Here is a 22,957-nt window from a genome sequence, read left to right as displayed (position 1 = left end):
CTGGAAGTCTCAGATCTCTAAGCCTGTTCAAATTTGTCTTGATTATAACCATGAGCAACTTGGTCCTCAGGCCGAGCAAACAAGGTTGCTGACTTGTACAGCTTGTGGGCATCCACCATGGTGATGCCGTGCAGTCAGTCTTTTGAAGAAGCTGTTCAATAAACAGTTTTGAAGCAGCTCTGCTGTCAGATCCAAAGAAGAGTAGTAGATTGATTTAACAGTAGCATATTTCTCTTGATGTGTTTTTAAATAATAAACACTCTTCTCTGTGTTTCAAACCACCACACTTTGATCTTAATTCAAACTAAAAAAGAAGCCTGCCTGTATTTTGTTTAGGTTTTGCTTTTGGTCTGGTCCTGGGATATAAATGCTGGTGCTGACTTCCAGTTTCTGTTTCACTTCCTTCCTGGGCTCCATTTTACACCTTGTCTTCTGGATTTGCAATGAAATCAAGTCATTATGCTAGATTTGAAAACTTCTTTGGAATTAGTGCAGTGTCTAGGTTAAATAGCAATGCCCAAGAGACACAGATGCAGTATAATGATCTTTTTAACACAGAATTGATAGCCTTTTGAGAGGTGTTTGTATCCTACTACTGGTACCAGAGAAACTTTGTGGCATCCTGTCCTTCTAATAATTCAGGAAACTTGTCCTTCCTCTGACTGACATATTGTTTTCGGTTAACTAGTAAGCGTATACCTCAAGAACTTGCTTTCTTTCATTTCTAGGCTTGGTTTGTGTGCAAGATCTTTTTCTTCCTTTCTGTTTTGCTTTGGAGAGGTGGTGATTTTACTTCTAAGTGAAACTAATAAAGCCTGCCTAATGGGAGTACCAGTGAAAGATTCTCTAGAAACTCCTGGGAGAGCTAATGTTAGCTGTTTGCCCCACTTGCATACTCTCTTCTCCTTTTAATGTTGCTGAAGTAACAGCATAAAGGAAAACAGAGATAGCTTTCCATGTGAGGGTATAGAGATGTTAAAGGGGTCATGGGTGGAGGGAAGTTAGCAGAGGGCTTCCTGAGGAAGAATTGGAGAGGATTTTTAAGGCAGCAATAGAGAAGAGCTTCTAGGGAGAAATCTGGCCTAGCAGAAAGAACTCTGCAATTTTACTTTTATTTGTGGCTTTTGTTGAACTGCATCCAGAAACTCTCAGTAGGTTTAACTAGAATGAGGTAGCTAAAATTACAAAGGGAAAGATTAGGGAGAAAAAAAGTGGAAGGCTATAGGAGGAGAAGTTGCTTTTCAGATGAGTCTGGGAAATAGTGTTGGAAGGGAGGTAGGAGGAGCAGGACAGCACTCTGCAGTTACAGCAAGAATGTGCCAAAAACCAGACACTGCTAGACAGGGCTTTTGGTGTGTAGTAGGAAAAGGTCATTTGGGGTGGTTCCATTGGAATTGTACATCTGTTGGGTTGCCATAAAAAGCACTGAACATGAGGAGTTTTCTACTGAGGCTTCAGAAGAGCTCTGTTGTGCTCCTGGTCGCAGTAGGGACTATGTTTTTTTGCCATTCTGAGGAAGATTTCAAAGACTGCTGGACAGCAGAAAGTGATATGATCATGTTGCTTTGCAGGTGACTAGCCAAGGAAAGGTAAGACCCTGTAAATAAAAGCCAGCTAATGAGCTTGTGCAATGTTACATCCCTTTTATACTGAGGATCTGGGAGTGTATCGCGCTTCTCCCATCACCTAACAGTTCTGAATTTTGTGGAATATTTGGCCAGATAGACTGTGTAACACACTGTCAAAGAGGCTGGCAAAAGAGTAATGTCCCTTGTGCCTAGTCACCCGCAGCATATACGTGGTGTGTTGTAGATTGACTGTTTCAGCTCATATTTCACATGAAGTTCTCTGACCTCTTAAGCAGGGAACACCTGACTCCTAAAATAGCGTGCAGTTTGGTTATGTATGCTCCCCACAATGTAAACTCCTCTGACAGGCTCCTGCCCATGTTTTATGGCCTCTTATGCCTTCACAGTAACACTTAACATCTGCACCACAAAATTTGTAACATCAGTTTGTTCAAATAAAGAATCCACCGAGCATTTAATCCTTGTTTTAATGGCTGATGTTTATTTTAGTTTGGGGTTTCATGTACTCATGGAGGGATTCTCTGCCCATAGCCCATAAATCATGCGGGGCAGGAGTGAGACTTCTCCGTGCTGGCTTGTTGCTGAAGTGAGGCTCTAGAGATGAGTTTTTTCTGATTGACCTCCATAAAGTTGACTCACCTCAGGTATGAGTTGCGGATGTGTTTAAAGAGGGTTTTTACTATTGGTTTTGGATCTTTTTCTCCTCTTCATCAAATGTCTGTGATATGGGACGTGTGTATTTCCTTTGTTCTGTTCGGGATGGTTCGTACATGCAAAATGATAGTTACATTTTCGCCATAAGCTTGATTATCCTGGAAAATTGTTTGCATGTGTGGCAGGAAGGAAGGTGCAAATAGAGACCACTCTGAAAGTAGCCCTCTGCAAGGACAAAAAGGACAGAAAGAACAAAGAAAAATTACCCTGTAGAGGAGCTACAAACTTGAAAACAGAAATCCAAAAGAAAAAAACCAAAGAGACACACACTCAGTCTTCTATTCAAGTAGCTTGTGTTGCTTTGCCTTGCTTCTTCTGTAGTGTATCATCGGTGACCAGCTGAGCTCTTTGTAGGCTCCCTTTAGTCCATTACATGTTGCCTGTTTTAAGTGCTCGGTAAGCTTACACTTGGACAATGTGAGGGAGAGGATGAGAGTAAGAGCCCAGATTCTCTAAGTTAGGTCAGTTTGGCTGTGTTTCTAGGCAAGTCTGTGGGGTGGTAGTTTTCCACATACAACCTCTAATCCCTACCACCCAGTGGAAAGCAGCCAATCCACAGCTTCAAGTAAAACTCATGGAGGAATGGGGGCCAGAGGCTTTGTGTGAACCAAGACTACCCAGCAATTTGCCAGGAGTCCCTTTACACTGCTGCTATCCAGAAATCACACCTTTCAGAGTTTTGTACAGCTGCCTTCTGCAAAGAGGGGCCGAGTGGAATCAGCAAAGCCTCGCCAATTCCTTCATCTGCCTCTGGAGAAGGGACCACGCTGGGCAAATGGCAAATGACCATGATGTGACCTCTTCTCCCTGGAGTGCAAGCTACAGTCTAGCATCGTGGGTTCCTCCTCTGACACAAGTAGCTTCTTTTCCACCAGAAAGGAGATTTTTTTTTTAAAGTGAAAACCCAGAGTACTCCAGATTTATTTTCTTCCACTTAAGTGTTTTTACACAGCTCATTCAATGTCAGGCCCAGATTTCTGTGAGTCTAGGCCTAGCCCCCCGATAAGAGCAACTTTTCTATAGGCAGGAGATTTACACTAGCTGAAAACTTTTAATTTATTAGGGAATTACCAAAATAAGAATTTGATGGGGAATTGCTGTTACTTCTAGGAAGGTTCTGATTGCTAGCAGCAAGACCCAAAAAGTCAATGTTCTTACTGGAATGATTTACCTTCTCTTCCTTTTTCTCTGCTTTCTCCCCTGGTATTTAAATGATAACCTTCAAAGTACCACAGCTAAAGATGCGTGGCTATGCAGAGGGAGGGATGGGTAGTTGAATGGAATGGAATGGAATAAACAAACAGACAAACAAGAGCTTTTTCACAGAAGTTTGGTGAAGTCATCTCCATTTCATAGTTGGCAAATCGAAGGTGCATTCATCTTTTGTTCCTTCTGGTATAGTCACTCCATTTTATTTCATTGCCTTTCTAAAGCACTTAGAAATATAGAGATCCCCTGCTCTGTGGCAGCTTTGTCGTGATTGCACACTTTTCTGCAGCCGTCCTGCAGTCCATGCGAAAACAAGCCTTGAAACTTGGTTATTTTCATCTTTGCTGCTGGCATGTAGCTTTCATTATTTATGAGCACCCCAAGTTTTCATTTTTTGCTTGTCCATGGGCTTCTACCTGTCTTTTTAGACCCAGGGGGATATTTCCAAACTCTTAAAAAAGATTCAAATCAAATTTCATGGTTGTTTTCTCAGTTTAAAATATGTACCGAGTGTTTACAGTCAATGCCTTAGGCAGAAAAGCATGTGCAGAGCTATACTGGATGACTGCTAGACTACTCGGAATAGGAATATGGGATGGACATCTGCAAATATGCATATTGACAAGACAGAAAATGTATGAATGAGCAGAAGGCAAGGAGTCCATTTCAGGTGGGCTTTGGGGGACTTACAGCTGATGGAGTTTATCACCCTGAATACAAGAGGGTCAGTCAGGAAAACTGGTGATCTGGATCTGAGTGCATTTACCAGCCTGGGAAAGAAGGGAAAGTCATGATGAATTATGTAAGGGAGCTGGTAAACAGTCTGGAAAAACAGGATGAGTGAATGCTAACTCAGATCTGCCTGCTGCAGAATGGTCCTTTGCTAAGAGAGGGTCTCAAGTTTAAATCTACAGAAAATTGAAATGTGATTCTCTGCTCTGGGAAATGAGCAGCATGTGTAGTGTGATGTAAGAGGTATCTGTCTGATCATCCATTATGGTCTATCCCATGTCACTTTTGCATTGAATGTTGTGTTTAAGCTGTTTCAGGACCTGTTGTGTGTTTGGCTTCCTTCTTCATTGAAAGAAATCAGCATTAATACCAGTGTCAGTATCTTATGCATAGTATATTGCAGGCTGAGCAGTAAGTAGATGCAATTTCAGTGAATCTTGGCAGTTTGTTTCTTATTGCAAAATAAATTAATGACTTCATTTGCTTTTCTTTCACTTTACAATTGAAAACATGAATACATTTTTTGTGACTGCAACAAAGTGAGTAGATTCAATTTCAGATCTGAACTTAATTTTTCCTTTGTTCATGCTTCAGCTGCTTTGCACATCTGCCTTTGAGCTGTGAAACACATTTCACCTTTCAGTTTAGAAGAGGACAAATCACTAATACATCAGATCCTTAGTTTGGAAGAAGGAAGGTTTAACTTCTGTGTTTTAATTTTTGTGTTAATGGTAGCTGACCACTGCTTCACTTTCTAGTCCTTAGAATGGGTCCTTTTCACAGGTTCTGGTAACTTAAGTTCATTAAGGATCAGCTGGTCTAGGGAGTCCCCTGCTTTTGGTACACATACCACAATAAAGAGGCATGTGAGCTCTGCATGTAGGTGGCCGGTGACTGCAGCTGCTGGTGCTGATGCTCATGCCAACAGCAATAAATGAGCCAAGAAAGCTTGAGAAGGTCTTATCTACTCTGACCTTCTGCACTTCTGGGTTTCATCCAGAGACTTCTGCAGTTGGCAAATAACGCATGTTCCAAAACAGTCTGACTTAGCTTAAAATTTTTCAGACTCTATCTTGTGTTCTGTTACATTGCTCTAATAATGCTGGTAGCAAGTGAAAATGCAACTGATGGAAATACTGACTCCAGGAATATCTTACAACTTCCATGGCTAAGGAGAACCTGCAGAGTCTAGAGTGTACATTGCATCCCAAAGCATGGTCTCCTATCCTAAAGTTTTCTTCAACAGATTTTTCCTTAATTTGCATGTGTTTCATTATAGTGGAATGTTACTCCTTTCACAAGTCAGATTTCCAATTTCTGAGATTTTTGCAAAAGCATGACTTCTTGGTTTGAATTACAGTTAATCTTTTGCTTTTCTTGACTTCTCTTTTCCCATCCTCTTTCCTATTTGCATGTAATCTGGTGGTCTCATGAATCTGCACACAGAGGTACAGATGTATTTGCAATGGAACCTCTTGGTTGCTTCTTTTAATCGGCAAAGAACACTTTAATTAAAGGTCATTGCAATCTGAATGTGCACAAGAATGTTTGCTGAAAAGAGTATAAATGTTTTATTATGATCTGCCAGCCTTAATAAGTATTTTGACTTTTAGAAAAGAAGAGACAAAAGAAAATGAAATCAACCAGTGACTGGAGGGAGAGAAGAAATGCCATTAGACTTACCAATGAGTACACAGTAGAAACTCTGGTGGTGGCAGATGCTGATATGGTCCAATACCATGGTGCAGAGGCTGCCCAAAGATTCATCCTCACAGTTATGAATATGGTAAGTAGGCACTTTACTCTCAAAAGAAGAAGCAAGAGTAAACAGATCATATCCAGTGTAGGTTAAAGCTGGCTTCTTTGACGGCTGAAATGGGTAACTCTTTTGACCTTGAGGTGTGAGGAAAGGTTTTGGTTTTCTTGTGTTATGTGTTTCTTCTCCCTCATCTTTGTGATTCTCTGTATTTGCCTAAGGACATCACAATAAAAAGCTTCTTTGAAACTGAAATTGCAAGTTTTCAGTTAGGAAACATTCCATAATTGTTCTGGAGTAGTGTTTTCTACCATGTTTTTTGTACTGCTATGGTTTACCTTGGAAGAGAGTATCCTGGAATGGATAGGTGGTCTTGTCTGACATGATGTTTCTTGGGTTCCTAAAGATTTCCATGGCACACCTGTTTCATAGGAGAGATGAATCTGTGGGTCATTGTAACAGGGGGCAGTCCAAGTGTTACTGAAGACAGCAGTCATGCTGATTTCCAGCAGAAATCCTAGCTTTAAGTCAGTTAGAAACACTTTTTATCTTTGATTTTTATATAATGAAAATGGCTGCCTCGCTTGCTGTAGAAAACATGGCAAACTTATCACCAAACTGCCAGTGGATCCCATCCTTTTTACCCCAGGACCTCTTGTGCTACATGACGTGGCACTGATCATACCTCTGAATAGTTGATGGAGTTGGCCTTTAGAAGCATTCTAGTAATTCTGCAGACAATCTGCCAGGAGTGAGGAGAGCCTTTTGAAATTGCAAGCTCATATGAAGTGTGGGTGTTAATTTGTTAGCTGTCCTAGTAGTTAAGACTTCTGTCTCAGTTGATAAGGGAACACAAAGCCTCTCACAATGAATGCTCAATCACTCACTTGTTGGCAGTGCAATTAAAGAGATAATGGCTAAATTGGATGTGGACACTGAAAGCTCTGCTCAGAGATGGTAGGGGTTCTTCCAGAGGCATTTGCACAAGGAAGTCTTGGAGGAAGCTTGTATTCCTCTGCCCATGCTATTGTAATATCCAGGAACAGTTCATTCTGACTGCTGCTCTGTTGTTGTTCATGAGCAGCAAATTGGCTTGGAAAAAAATAACAGTTCTTAATGGTAATTGACTGGTCACGCTTCCCAGTGAAGAGCTGAGTGAGGGATGCTCAGTGCATAATCCAGCTATGGGACAACAGCTTTTTAAGAGGTCTTGTATTCCTTTGTCAAGCACTGGTGTGAGGGAGCTCTCCTGTAGTGAAATGCTTTGCTGATTAAGCAGGGAGTTTGTTTAACCAGTCTTTTCCATTAACAAGCTGCTTTTCTGTGTCCCTTCCTCTACCTTTTATTTTGCCTTCTGGCATGCTGTGACAATAGTCACTTAACAGGGCTTCATTGTGTCTCTACATTTATTTGGATTGGTTTGTAGGAAATGTCTTCCTGCAACAAAGCCATTCATGTCACCATCACTTCAGGGTCTACTTACTGGCTTTCCTGCATTTAAGGGTGTGTTTGTTGGGGGCACAAGAGCCTTTTTCTTCTCAAAGCTACACTCCTCTAACTTTAAATTCACATACCAGTTTTACAGTGAGCAAGCAGAACATAAGTTCAGCTCTGAATGAATCTGCTTCTCAAGTCACTTTTTGAACTGACAGAAATGGATATTCAGATGTCAAGGCTGAGTTTCTTCCTTATGTCAGATGCTTGGGACCTCAAGAGGGGTGATTGATGCTTTTTGTTTGCAGTGGCAGCCCAGGGGTCCTCCTAAAATCTGTTCTGCACTGATTGATCAGTGAGATAATAAAAACCTGCCATTGTGCTCCACAGTTCTGCTGGGGCTGGGACAGGGCATTATGGCTGTGAGAGCTTTTAAAACACATGTCTAATCATCTGTCTTGATGATCCTCATCCCAAAAGGTCAATTATTTCAGTGTAGCCATTAGTGCATCGCTATATTGTGTAGCTTTATCAGCCTGTGAAGATTGTTAGGGTTTAGTACACTGATAGACCAAGTCCTAAACAAAAGATGACTGTGAATACTGTTGTCTGTCCAGGCTGAGGAGTACTGCAGAACATCTCGGCAACATCAGCTTGCCAGGTGTGAATATATATGTGTGGAGAGGTGCTGATAGATGGGTTGGGTTTTCTAAACTCATTTACTAAACGAATATTGAAGCTTAGTTTCCAATGGATTTGGCTGATGGACTTTTAAGCTAGGTTCTGATGCTGTAGTGTGAGCTCACCCCTTTATTAGACACTAGAGAGTGCACATGGAAGTGGACTCTTGGCTGAGGAACACATCTGACATCTCCTAAGGTGTGAAGTCCAGCTGAAATGCTTCCCACTGTTAAGTCATTGCTCCTAGGGGCTCACCCATGTGGTTTTTCTGATTTCTGATGGGATTTGAATTTATGTTTCAGCTTTTCAGCCTTCAGAGGAGCACTGAGAGAGTGTCTCTCCTTTGTCTGGCCACCTACATTCCCACACTTGTAGGAACATAATATTGTTCAGGCTCTACCTCCCTGAGGAAACTGGTTGTGAGTGGCTGGAAAGATCAGAAGATAACTGAGGAATAATAATAGGCAAACATATAGATGGCATCATTGCATAAATCCTTTATTCTGAAGCTATAAAACAAGGTGAAATTCAAGGAAATCAGAGGGGATTTTAACATTCCATTTGCCATAATGAAAGCTGATCTTCATCCCAGCAAAAGAGGCTGAAGAATAATTCAGAAAATGTATTCCAGGAAGAGAGATAGGATAATCATGTCGTTTTGGTCGGCCTTAGCGGAACTCTTCGCTTAGCCACACTCTTTGGGTAGTGCCTGAACCAGCCACGGTGAATCTTTGTGTGGTAGTTTCTCGTCTGTAAAACTGTGGTATGAGGAATAGCACAGCCCTAAGTCCTTTGGGCAACATCTGTTACATCCTTCTCTGGTGCAGGATCAGTTGTGCTGTATGTAACCACGCAAATGAAGGCCTCCTGGCTGCTTGGGATGTTTGTTTCCTGCCTGCCTCGATACGACTTCTGTAAGTCTTCTGTGACTGTTAGTTGGGGGACAGGATTTGCCCCATGATATTAGGCAGTGCTTATTCAGCTACACTGCAGGATGGCGGGCTGCCTCTAAAAGAAACCAGAATGTTAATTTTGGCTTGGATGCTTGCATTTAAGCAAATAGAACGTTACTGGTCAGGGGTATATTAACTTAACTCCTCTCTGTAAGCCATTAAGTTTACTGTCAAACCACAAAACAAGCATTAAGAGGTCTTATTAATGCTTTTTATATTTATAGACATTTTAAATAAAGTGATCTGCCTTAAAGTATTTAATATCTATTTATGTTAAAAGAATTTCTGAAGGGAAGAAAGTCAGCATTGCAAAATACCGGTTTATTGCTCCCTTGGTAAATGAGAATCTTAGAGAAAAAAAACCCACCACCGTCCTCTAGAATAACAGCTAAGAAACACAGCAAACCCCTTTTGCAACCCAGAAATAACAGGTAGTACTTCATAATGCAAATGCTGTGTTTTTAATGATATTCTGTAGTTCTGACCATCCCCCTGAACAGAGAGTAGATTCACATTAAAGGTACGCATTTTTTCTGAATGTCATTGTAGAGGTGCTCTACAGCTATTCCATTTACTAAACTAATATTTGAAGTTGTAAGACAGCTTTTTCCAAGATCATGGAAGAATTTCCCTCTAAGGTACTCTATAATGTATGAGTAGGAACAAGCATGGCTCCAGGACTTTGAGTTGACTTTTTTTTAAGTCACCGCCTCTGAAATGAAATCTTTTCTTGTTTTCTGGCAAGGTATTTGATTCAGTATGATTTTCCTAACAGCCGATTCCTGATGGCTTTGTGATAATGTTAAAAAACCCAAGCTGATAAAGTAAGTTGTCAAATGCCACCATGTACATCTGCAGCCTTAGCAAGGCAGTGAGTTTATGGGCATGCTGGATATAATAAGGGCATGGACAGGAAGAGATATCAGCAGAATTATAGAAATGCAAAACCAGCTACTTAAATATAGGTGCTGATTTATTTTTTCTAAGTTAAACTCCCTTGTTATTGAGCTTTTGCACATTGTTGCAGTGTTTGCATATCAGTTCTTGTCACCCCTTTGCATACTTTGCCTTGAGTGCATCTATTCATACCCTTCTTCAGAAGCCGCCAGTGTTTAGAACTTCCTCTAAATTCCAAAACAAAGTGGTTTTGTGGTAAGACATGCTTATTTTGCTCACCCATTCTGTTAGTCTGCATCTGGCAACTATAATTTCTCATTGCATTTCATCCGTGTGGAGGCTGTTTGGATGGATGTTCTGTTTCTTATGAAGTCCTGTGTTGCTCTTGTGACACTTCATGGCTTCATTTAAACTGAACTTCAGGTTTCTCAACCAGCAACTAGAAGACCAGTGGATTGGCTTTCTCTTTTCCTTTTCCCTGCGTATCTGCTTACGATAGCTGCCATTTTGGGCTTGGTTCAGGAGCAGGTACTAAAGCATGATGCATGCAGTGCTTTCTTGCAGGAGTTTCATGCTTTCGTTTCCTCTCGTGTTTTCTTTTCATCTGAGAAAAATTGCCAATAAGACAAAAAAGAGATTCCCTGTCCTCATAGAGAGGCAAACTGCACTGGCCTCTACTGTGGCTCATTTTCATGATTTATGCTTTCAGCTTCCTGGAGAAAACTCTGATTCAAATAATTCTGAAGCATATGATAAATGAGGTATGAGACCCTTTGGAGAGTTCTGTCCATGGCATAGTGTTTTTAATGATGAGGAGTGACTTGTTTCACCTAGTACCTGAACAGCAAGTTATGAATGTTGGCTCCTTGAATTGTGCAGAGCTTACTTTGCAAACGAAGTCCCACTCAGACTGACCCTCTGAGAATTTAGGGAAAGAGATGTCTGAATTTCCAAGACCACAATGTAGTGATTTAAAAGCTTCTTTCTCTGGGTTTGAAAACCTAAAAAAAGAGTTGTTTTGGGTTTTTTTTTCTCCCCTAAGTGCATTGGGTGTGTGTGTGTGTGGAATAAATTACAACTTACAGGCTTGGTTTTGAGCTTGCCTTTTTCTGAGAGAATACAGCATGCAGGGGTAAGTTACTGTAGTACATGTTAGTTCTCCTGCAGCTGTTAAGCCATGCGATTAGTGTGGAAGCTCTTTGCAGCAGCAAGCAGTAACTTGAAGTTAGTGATCTTTTGGATGTCATTAAGAGGGAAAATTTTTATGTTGTTCTTTAGGAATAATACTGGTTTACTCTCTGAAGCCTTATTTTACACTCTGCAGATCGTTTTTCATTTTGGGTTTTCCCTGTGAGCTTTTTTTCTATGTTAAAGAAGCAGATAAAATTTTTTATATCATGCATGCATTGATGGATTTATACCTCTGTGCTCTTGGGGGCTGGCACATAAAGGCTCCAGAGCTGCCACTGATAATTGGCTCCCTTATCCTGATTTGGAATTTTCATGGTGGGAACAGGGACATAAGGGAAAAGGATATAAGTACTTGACCACTGTCTACAGATTTCTCTTTTCTCTCCAGCAGCCCCAGGAGAAAGAGTTATGTCAACTGTATCTTACAAAGAGCCATGAATATGTTCTTTTTCATAATGTTTAATGGGGTAATTTGAAAGCTTGGCTTTAGGTGGGTGTTAGAAATCCTATAGCACTTTTCAAAACAAGTGAAAGACAACCTCAGTAACCTGACTAATGCTTCTGCTGTCCAAACGTTGCCCAGCAGCCAAGGCAATGGGAAGGCTCTTGCTCGAGTTTAACACTTAGGGAAGAAAAAAGAAAAAAAAGTCAATTTGCCCTCAGGGTTGCTGTTCTGAACTCCAAAACATCTGAAACACACACGTCTCCCTCCTACCGTCCACCTGCAGAGGAAGCTCTTGAGAATTAAAAAAAATTAAACTGATGTAGTTTAGTTCCTCTCTTAGCCCAATTCCTCATGCGTAGGTTGTGCTTTCTGCATGCTGGGGCAGGCCTGGACAGCCATGCCAAAGCTGCATTTATTCTGTCCCTTCCATGTCAAAGCTATAAGGAGAAAGAAAGGCAGGAGGAATGCAAACAGAGGAGGAGGAGAAGGATGGTTCAGGCTTCAAGCTTTTCTTTTTTCTCTAGGGCAGTCTGTGTAGTAAAGCTCTGTCAAGAAAATGCAGACGAAGAAGGGAGATGTCAGAGACAGGCTTTATTCTTCTTGTTCTTCTGCACTTCCTCTTCCATTTTTCTGTCTGTTTTGTATGGCTCTTTACCATACCTCTTTGTGTTTCCAAAGCTCAGACTCTCTACTTTTGATGATTTCTCACAGAATAGAAGTCAATACAGCATAGAAGTTTACCTGCAACAGGGCAACCAGTGATCATAACCACACTTCAGCCACATTGACAACTTTTCACAACCCTTTCCTTCAGCCTAGTGACCAAGAACCTACATTGCTTTTCCAGCCAAGCTGCTTTCTTGACGCTGTGGTGATGTCCTAAAACCTTTGCATTTTGTTCCACGGCAGTGTGTTAGCGGGTTTCCTGTGTCTGATGCTTATGTTCCCAGCTGCCTTATATTATTAAAAGTTTCTAAAATACCCCAAATAGTTTTATGTTTCCCCTGTTGGAAGTCGTCACAGCAACCTCAAGGGTGTGATGCAATTGCAGGCTTGGGGTAGAGTGGCCAACGGTATTGCAAGTGGGAAGGGAGGTGTCTCTGAGTCAGTCTCTCTATTAATGCATGCTGTCCATGCAGCAGGAAATCTGAGAACATCTGCACTAGGATATCCTATTCCTCCTCCCCGTACCAATTATCTCAGCCACCTCACTTGGCACTGTTAGCTCATGTGCTGATGATAGCCAGTTGGACATGGTGTCTGAACAGCTTTGACACACCAAATCTATGGGTGATGGATTCCTTGTAGGCTGGATGAGAAGGGCAGAAGGTGGTTGCTGCCATGATGGAATCCAGTTCCTAGTGGGAAAGATCTATGGATTTGAATTCTTTTATTTTAAGGGCACGTGGGTTCCATGATAATGCTTCCTTTGGGTGCAACCTACCTTGCACAGTCTGGTTTAACACTGGCTGTGTGCTGCCAAAATGGCTGTGAATAACCTGTGCTGAACTCAATCTCATATTTTTTTTCACCAAGGCTTTTAAGGTCTGGTTGTCTTCTCACTGGGGTTCCTTCTAGCCTTAAAGACCATGATTTGAGACAGTTTGGGTTTTCATTTTAAAGGATAGTGTATTGGGTGCAGCTGGCAGTGGAGGGCTGCTGGGGCCTCTCTGAGGAGACACCTGGAGCTGCCACATGCTGGACACAGCTGGTTCCAGACGGCTCTGCAGTGGCCCCACCACAGGACACAGCAGAGCCCATCAGAAAAGCTCTTGGCACCTCTGTGAAAACGTATTCAAGAAAGGGCAAAAGGCTGCATTGGCAGTGAGGAGAAAAGTGTGAGGAAAAAATCTGTGTGGGCACCCAGGTCAGAGCAGGAGGAGGAGGTGCTGCAGGTGCCGGAGCAGAGGTTGCCCTGCAGCCTGTGGAGAGACCATGGTGGGGCAGGTGGCTATTCTCTGAAGAATATTGCGGCCTGTGGAGAGGAGCCGGCACTGGAGCAGGTTCTCCTGACAGGAACTGTGGCCCATGGAGGGGACGCATGCTGCAGCAGGGGAAAACTGTGAGGAGGAAGGAGCAGCAGAGAGGAGCTGTTATAGACTGACCGCAACGCCCATCCCCCTGCACGGCTTGGGGTAAGGGGAAAGGAGGTAGAGGATTCAGGAATGGAGGAGTGAAGTTGAGCCTAGGAAAAAGTGGTGGGATGAGGTGAGGGGAAGGCATTGCTTTAACTTATCTTTGTTTCTCTATATACAAATTATTTTAATTGGCAGTAAATTAAATTTTCCCCAAGCCAAGTATGTTTTGCCTATGACAAATTGGTAAGTGATCTCCCTCTCTTTATCTCAACCCACAAGCTTTTTCAACTTATTTTGTCCCCCTGTGCTGTTGAGGAGGGGTTGTGAGAGAGCAGCTGGGTGGGGTCTGGCAGGCATTTAGTCAGAGAAGCTCAAGTGCCATATGGCTGGTTGCCTCTCAATTTCAAACTCTGTGTCTCCATTTCACAGTCCTATGTCTGGGCTAAATGCAAGGGCAAATCGCTTGCGCAGAACTGTCTTGCACTCTTTTTTAATTGAGAAGGTCCTCTCAGCATAGTGATGAGAGTATACATCCTGTAGACACTTGGTTAATGAATAAGAGCTGTTTGGGTGGTGATGTTTGTGCAGACCAATTTGCAGGCACACTTTTAGGTCTGTTTTCTTGCTAATTTTCCTGCAGATCTTAGCTCATTTTGAAAGACAAGTTTATTTGTGGGTGGGTTGTGAACAGTTCCCAGCTAAATCTGTGTAGGCCTTACTGTATAATACAGGGGGCTTTTTGCTAACAGGGAAAGAAATAGAAGAATCGGTGGAGGCAGATGAAGCTGGAGATGTCTCTTCACTCTTCAAATTGGTTCATGAAAGACGATGGGAAATTGTACATATGGTATTTTGACAGTGTCCTGCGGTTCTGGTGCTGGACCATCTTAAATCACAGTGCTAATGTCTTCTTCAGCTGAGCTTATTATGATCACACTTTAAATTCTGAGGAACAGTGGCAGAGTTGTATGAGACAAACAAAAAATTACTCTTACTCTGGCAACTGTCTATCCACCTCTGAGAAAAATTTTTGAAATTTCATTAAGAAATTATTTACCCCAACATCTGGGTATTGTCAGCTATCGTACTTTCTTGCCTTTTGCCAGCAATAAATCATCTACTTAGAGATTTGTTCATGTAGTTAAACTCGTAAGCATGGTCAGAATATGTGGTGCTGCTCTTGCTTGCACCACATCTTCAAAATTCAGCACACTGTCTATCCTAAAACACCAGGAGAAACACTTCTTGCTAATACACCTGGATTTGTGCCACAGTGATAATCAGCAACCTGTCATTATCAGAGTCTGGTAGGCCAGCACTGTGGTGTCAGGCAAGTTACAGTATGTTTACCTGTACACACATTAAAGTACTGATTGCAGTGCAAAGGAACCGGTCTGACTGCATTGAAGCAAGCGTCTACCTTTTAATCCAGTCAGAGCTCATGGACTGAAAAGTCTGATTCAGCCTCTGAGGCAGTCGCAGTGGGGGATGGAAGCAGAGCTAGCTGGAGCAGATCTCTGATGAGAAGGGGTCTGTCTCTTCTCTAGGTGGGTTGTGTTTGAATGCTTTAGTTGTGCTGAAGTAGAACAGCCACTTGTACAAGTCAGGCTTATTTAGCAGAGAGAAAGGTTATTGTTCCTTCTAGGCAACACAAACTACCATCAATCTGGGGCTTCTTTGGGCTCCATTTAAGAAAATAAGCTAGCAAAGTAAAGCCTCTTTTGCATGCCTAGTGTCTTTTTGGATTAGTATCCAATTGTGGCTGCTGCTAGCTAGGTTGAGCTCTTCTGAGGTGACTGATGGATGCAAATACAACTGCAAAAATTGTTGCTGCTGCTGCTAGCTAGGTTGAGCTCTTCTGAGATGACTGATGGATGCAAATACAAGGACAGAGAGCACAAGAGAAAAGAAAGAAGGGCTGACAGCCTTCAAAATGGTATGCTAAATTCTCCAGCAGCTGGCTCTTTCTATGCAAGTTTTGCCAGTGAAAACTACCTTTTCAAGTCAGTGGTGTTTGGATCTCTCTGTGCTGGGTCTGGAGGCAGGCAGCTTGTCTGCTCTGATAGAAAGGCAAGCACTATCATCCATTAGGCTTAATGATAAGAACCTATTTGTTGTGCTTTCATTATATGAGTAGAAACTTTATGGGATGGTCAGAGCTAGCAGCAAGCTATGCAAATCAAAGGCATCCGTTACAGGCAAATGTTCGTTAACGTCTATAATGGTACATGAGAGATTGACTTGATCAGCATGATGCCCCATTGACCCTCTCAGCTGAATGTCCAGGTCTCCATTTACACATAGGTCAACTGTCAGAGCTCTTTTCTGCAAGTGTCAAGTTTATCCCCCCAGGTCTGTAGTGAGAGGCCTTAACTACTCTACCAACATACCCTGGAGCTAACCAAATAGTACCAGCACTTGTATGCATTTGTATACCAGCAGCAGGGAAGATAAATGGCTTATTGTGCTCATAGTGAAGGTCAGTAGGTCAAATACTGAGTAGCGTCTGTTTTGCAATCTGTGCCTAAATTATAGGAAACATTTATGTGTGTGCTTAAATCCAACCCCAAACACTAAAGAGCTTAAGAACACTCTTACAGTGAGCACATTCCTGAATATTTGCACAAATAGGAAAAATACCAAGCATTCAAAACATGATATCCAAAATGTGTTCATGTCTTGGGTTTGTTGTAGGAAGTTAGCTGAGCCTGTGTGATATTTCTAGCCAAACGAACTGTGAGTAAGGAATATAGCTTACCTGGAGCCAAATCCTGCCTTCCATTAGTCAAGAGTCTCTCTTCAGTGGTCTTGATTTTATTTTTTTGACTGGGTAGGGAATACAGTATTCATCCAAAGGTTATTATGTGGTATTTTACACCTTTTTAAAATAAACCACTCCCTCACCTTTTTTGATATAGTCTAGTTAAAGCATTTGTACACGGAGAAATGAGTGGAATAAAATTCTGGCATCAGTTGAGATCTTATGTTCTAACCTATAAAAATGAGGTGAAGTATCTGAGCTGGAATGCAAAATCTGGAGAAAGTAGTAAGGTAGTTTCCGGTGCTATTTTTGTATTTCCTGAGGCTTGTGTCATTATGTGCTGCCTTATTACTATTCTCTTATATAAGATATGAAAATAACAGAGGGAAATTGCTTTTCCATTCTATTTCCTGAAGTCTAAAACACACCATTATTTCATCTTGCATTCAGATATCTCTGATATTTAAATGCTGAAGATCCATATTAGATGGATGCTTCATAATGTATGTCCATGTTCCTGAGACTTTGGTTTATGTTTAGAGTTCCTTGGAATATTTCTCTCCTTCCCTTTGTTGCTCCTTTGTTGTTTCTCTTGTTTACTACAGTTAAAAGTATTTTTCTTTCTCCAACTAGCTTGTGTATTTTTTATTTTGTTTTGTTTTCTAATGTTTTCTGTCCCTGAATGCTGAATCTTGCTCAGATTAGTCTGTGACAAATTGGTTACGTGGTGAAGCCCAGGGCAGTATGGTAGGAGCAAACCTACTGTGGTTTTGCAGGTATTTTAGCTGCACTGTAGTATGTGGAACTCTTAGAGTGGTAACACAGTAGCTCTTAAAAATTCTTTGTTTTATTGAGTATAGTAGCATAACCCATTTGAGTTTGTTTTGGGACAGTTTTTTGAAGGACAAATGTCTAACTTTAGTCACAATTAGTTCCTTCAACTATTACTAGGTCTTGGTGTTGTTATTGATGTACTATGGATGTTTTCTTTGCATTTTAACAGGTGTACAATATGTTTCAACATCAAAGTCTTGGAATTAAAGTCAGCATTCGAGTGACCAAACTAGTCCTCCTTCGCAACCGACCTGTGAGTTCCAACTCATTTTTACCTTGCTGCTGTGATTGTACTGTGGTAGTCTCACAAGCAGGGCAGGATCCCTGTGCTGGGGTGGGAGGGGGAAGTGGGGCATGCCTGGCCACATGATCACAAACAAGTTGTAAGTAGTGCCTGCCACACTTCACCAGGCAGTATTAAATATGAAAAGTATAGAGGGCTGTGGGAGTGAAAGGAGCTACAGTCCTTTCATTTACCCTTCCTGGTAAATTTTCGTCTGCTTATAGTTGCAAACCAGTCTCAGGAGTTAACTGTTACAAAAGTTAAATATTATATGGCTCTGGTATCAAATATATAACTTTCAGACTTACAAGACTTTTGAATGTAGTGCTGTATTAGAAGCTTATGACTGCTGCCAGGTGATGGAGTTTGTTCTGTAGATCAAATGACAGGAGTCAGTGTGGATTCCAAAGTCCCTAGTTCACCTGCTCAGATGAAGCTGGTTTTGCACTTTTTGTTCTATCACATCTATATCTTTGAGCCTCTGATTTTTCATCGGAGGTCTAATGCTTTATGTAGACTGTGACTGATATTTCTTCTTTTGTATCTGTTTGGGTTTTTTTCCAAAAGGCGAAGTTGTCTATTGGACATCATGGAGAGAGGTCTCTGGAGAGCTTTTGTCAATGGCAAAATGAAGAATATGGTGGGGCAAAATACCTTGGTAACAACCAGGTTCCAGGTGCGAGGGATGACACCCCTCCTGTGGATGCTGCTGTTTTTGTAACCAGGTATAGTAAGGTCTGGTTTATCAGTTTACTTCAACCAATAATGGCCCATAGTCCATGATGGGGTTATCTGGTCTAGTAGTAATCTAAGAAAAAGATCTGTTGATGATGGTACATCTGCTACCTACATGCTGTTCAGATGCCTCAGATGAAAGTGATTTTTCTTGTTTCTGTGTATACTTAAAAAGGTTGGGCAAAAGCATCTCTCCTTTTGAACCAGAGCATTGTTGTAGCCATGGTCACTATATCATGTCGTAGTCAGGGTACAGGCAAGACATGGCTGTAGCACAGGTGATACTTTTTTCTCACACCAGTGGGTATAAATGGAAAAAAAATAGATGAGGTTTTAGAGCATAAGGCCTTCTTCCTAGAAGAAAGAAGCTGTGGAATTGAGAACGCAGATGAGAACAAGTGCTCTGTGTGTAAGTAGGTATGAATCAGCTGAACAGTCTGAGAGGAGCAGACAGTGTGTCAGTAGTGGGGAGGTCGTGAGGGAGTTATCTCCTAAAGAAAGTGAGAGATGAATACCATAAACTAAATTAATTTTCTCTCTTTTTGCCCCAGGAAATAACCACTTTAACACCCCTCTTCTGTCACAACTGAGATAGAGGAGGAGTGCCATTCTTAATTTGTTTGTATGTTTGAAAACTGCTGCATTTATTTCAGACGTGAAATAATTTGTGTATGAATACTTCAGCAAAATTCCTTGCAGCCTGCAGCTCTGTACCTGTTGATGTATTAAACACATCAGGGTATGGCCCAGATAAATTAAGCAAAAAGGGTGTTGTCCCTATTAACCTGTAGTCCTTTTTCCTCTAAGTTTACACTACCTGAACTCAATCTCACAATACAAGTCCCATGTTCCTCACAGTTACCATAAATTTTGAGTAGCAAATTCATGGTCTTTTAAGTTGATTGCATATTTTAAGATGTAAATGAAGAATGCATTGTTATAGAAATGATCTCTAAATACGTAAAGTGAGCACAAAAATATAGTGTAAAATGGATGCTGTACGTGCTAGAAAAACACTACTTCCTACCCCCTTCTTCCCCAATTTGAGAAAAGAAATGTCTGTACTGCAGTTTGGTACTGCTCACCTCTTTCACCTTTTTCTCTCTGCCAACAATGTAAGTAGAAATATATGTTTTTGCATAAACTGCCATTCTGATTGTAATAATCTATTGTGTTAATAGTCACATTGCAAACTATCCATGGGATTTTGGTGAGTGTTCAGTAAAATAGCTGGTGAGGTGGGCATGGGGCCAGCAAAGTGCCTAAGAATGCACCTTCACAGACATGTGTGCAGTTCCCCCAAATCCTTCCCTCTCATCTGTATTCAGTGTAGTCCAACCAAGCACTTAAGCAGATACTTAACATTTCAGACAGGGTGAATAGTTCTTTTGAAGTCAATGGGCTGCACATCCTGGTTATAGTTAAGCATGTGCTTCATTGGATCAGGGCCTAAATAAATAACTAACATTTTTGTTAAACTCATCTGGGCATCCAGTTGTCCTGCATGACAAGTGAAGCATACAGAATCTCTTCTGATGTGCTCTAAGCACAGGGTGGAGGGAATGAGCGGAGCATTTAATCTGTGCAGTCTCTCCGCAGCTTATAAAACTGAATGCATAATGTCAGGCTAAATGAGTTGGACTCAGGCATCTGAGGAAGAATTTGTAGGGTTTTGCAGTCAGAGTAGCTGGAGAAATACAGGTTCAGTTGGGTTAGAAACTAGATTCAGATTTTGTGAGAAAGACTCAGGCCAGGGAGCACAATACTGTGCATAAGAGCAGAGTTTTTCCTGTTTGATAGGCCAGCATGTGTGCTTGTAATCTTTTTCCTTCCTTCTTGCTATGTCTTGTCATCCTTAACCCATCCCGCTTCTGCCGCATAGAGGATGCCGCATTGCTTGGAAGACTTCTGGCCCAGCAGCCCAATTCCTGCATCAGGGAAATGAGGTTTTCTACTCTTGGCTTTGGATGTGTGTGTGTGTGTGTGTGTCCCTGGACCCTCCCCAGACTGTACAGATGGACCAGTGGTAGAGGACATGGGAGCAACAGCATGTCCAGCAGAAGCAATTGCGCCAGAAAAAGCAGAAGCTGAATTTTCAGCAGCTGCAGCTGCTTTAGGAATAGAAACAGATTCTTTGGGGTCAACCTCTGAAGAAATCCCTCTGGTTCCAATCTGGCTGTGTTCATTTAAAACACCAAGGCATGCTTGCCTTTTGAAACTTCACCTCTAACTGATGTTCCCCATATACTCATTTGTATGCAAAAGTAGATTACCTAGGTGGCAAATATCCCCTCTGTTGGATTTTAATAGCATCCACCTGATTGAGTTCCAGGTAAGAGGCATTCCGTGTCTGTGAAATAAGATGTACAATTGTCCAGTAAATAAATGAGACAGTGGGAATAATCTATTAAGAGTCCTGAAGGTCTGAGTATAGCGTTGTGGTCTCTATAGTCATCAGACTTTTCTTGTTCAAGTTCTGCTTTTGAACTTGCAGAAATTCAGATCTCTGGCATCTATGGATAATGTACTTCATGTTTTAATGGGCAGCTGACCAGAATAACTTCTGTCTGCAGAATCTGTATCTTAGTGATCTTAGAAGCATGTCTTATTTGAAACACATTCCCCCTCTTGATCTTCTGTCTTTTGCATTCCCTAGGAAATCTTCAGACATACTGATGTTCTCCCCACCTCCTGGCTGTAGGTGTTTGGGTCACTTTATAGGTGATGTGATAGTAGAGTGAAGAATGACAAAAACGCTGATAGGGACAGAATTCAGAGCTGTCATTAAGCAAAGACTTGTTTTTTTCCTGACATACTGGTGTGGTTATTCCATTTGCAGCCTGCTCCTCCCTTCCACATCTCTCCAGCCCTTTGCCTTCCCATTAAATGGGCAAATGAAGCAATTCAATGTGCATCGAGGAAACTGGGCACATAGTGCTACTAAATGTACATATGGATGTGGAAAGTTTTTTTTGGCAGGTTTTTGACTGTACCAGTTTTCTCTGTCCTTTAGCTTTATGACCCTACAGGGTTAAACTGGTCAAAAGATGTCATTTGAAGGATGCTGGGAAGTGTCCATTAAACAGAATACTTCTTATTCATGTTGCACAGTTCAACTACTGTCCTTCTTTCTTACAGGAAGGACTTGAATTGCAGAATTTAGCTTAGCACCGTTAGGTATTTTTTTCCAGTTCATGTGAGCCAGATGGAGGAGTGACTGTAGGAGGAGTTCTGAGCTCTTCTTTTCTGGCTATTTTTATTGAACAAAAGCAATTGACTTGTCATTTTTTTAGAAGAATAGTTTAAGTCTGCTAATAGAAACACTCTGTTCAGTACCACAAGTGATAATGACAGAGAATTTCACAGGTCCCTAGAAGGTGAGAACACATGTCCTGCTTGATTCAGTCAGTGGCTAAAAGTGAAGAGTAAAATTGCTTCACAGCTACAGCGTGTGATTTCAATATATTGTCCAAGACTTAGTGTGATAAGGTCAGATCTTGGATTTGAACTGCAGCTCCTGGAGTAAGAGTTTTATTCCAACATAGCTCTATAAAGGATTCTGCTTACAAAACTATGTCTCTGTGGTAAGACACCTCTGCACATGCAGTGAATATTAAGATATCTTTTTTATATTCTTGGAGTGTCATTATAGTATCATCCATGTCAAGCTGTCCCTTCAAAAATACAGATGCAGTTAAGCTCAAAAACGTGCCAGAGACCTGTGATTGAAACCTTTGTAAAAGCAGATCAGTTTCAATGCCATGATGGGGCCATCTTACCTCACTGGTGTGACTGCTCCACAGGTGAGATAGATCTTTCTTACTGCCTTTTCAGTCTTTGGCTCCCCTCTGATTGCCAGGAAAGGACTGCAGGAGTTTCAGTATATAGGTTTTGTGATGGGGTGGCTGCTTGCCTTTGGAAGAAGACTGAGACCCACCAAGTTAATTTGTGCCTAAAGGTTTGGATGTGCTTTTCTGTTTGGCCACAGATTTGGGGGGTAAAAAGTTTACAATAGGTCTGGATGATTTAAATCCTAGCATTTTGGTACCCAATCTTTAAATAGAAGGATGGTGTTTCTTGGACTCGTGTTTATGACAGTTTAAAGGATGGGCTGAGGAGGTTTCATACATGCAGGCCTGCATGCTGTGAATTGGGCAGCTGCATTCAGTTCTTCTTGCTGACTTGTTTCAAGTCTTCCCTGACTAGATAGCATCACAACACTCTCTTTATAGACGAAGATTGTTCTACCTCTGTACAACAGTCTGCAAGTTGTGCTGGATCATTTACAAGACCCCTCATTTTATGGCATGGTGGTAATTTCTCCAGGGAGCTGCCTGGAAGTGCCAGACAGCTTTCAGTGTACAACAGTGCAAGGAGCAAAATTGCTGTGCTTTATTTGCAGAGCTGGCCAGCCCCTGAAGAGATGCTTTTCTAGCAATGGCCTCCTGCCATTTGCTAATAGTTTGGCTATCTGTTGTCACAAGAAAAGCATCTGTTTGATTTACCAGTTTATATAACATAATAAGTCCTTAAATAAACCCCTGTCAAGTTGGCTCTGGGAACTCAAGCAGGCATGCTTGTGCCAGCTCCGTCAGGAGACTGTCATTAGTCTTCTTTGGAAAGGCTGGGATGCCAAGGTGTCGAGACACAGTAAGGCTGCGGTGA

The 22,957-nt window shown here is 41.6% G+C and overlaps 1 protein-coding gene across 1 annotated transcript in view; it reads left to right on the top strand.

Annotated features, from left to right (window-relative positions):
• ADAMTS17 (ADAM metallopeptidase with thrombospondin type 1 motif, 17) overlaps window positions 1-22,957 on the top strand; it is a 183,254-nt gene that overhangs the window by 10,310 nt on the left and 149,987 nt on the right. The window contains exons 2-4 of the mRNA XM_010572039.1: window positions 5,858-6,030; window positions 17,444-17,527; window positions 18,125-18,282. Of these exons, the coding sequence (XP_010570341.1) occupies window positions 5,858-6,030; window positions 17,444-17,527; window positions 18,125-18,282 (415 nt within the window). The remainder of the gene's footprint in view (window positions 1-5,857; window positions 6,031-17,443; window positions 17,528-18,124; window positions 18,283-22,957) is intronic.

Source organism: Haliaeetus leucocephalus, unplaced genomic scaffold (genome assembly GCF_000737465.1).
Source record: "Haliaeetus leucocephalus isolate CR32 unplaced genomic scaffold, Haliaeetus_leucocephalus-4.0 Scaffold339, whole genome shotgun sequence".
Classification (NCBI taxonomy): Eukaryota; Metazoa; Chordata; class Aves; order Accipitriformes; family Accipitridae; genus Haliaeetus; species Haliaeetus leucocephalus.
This window is presented reverse-complemented; position numbering and strand designations above follow the sequence as displayed.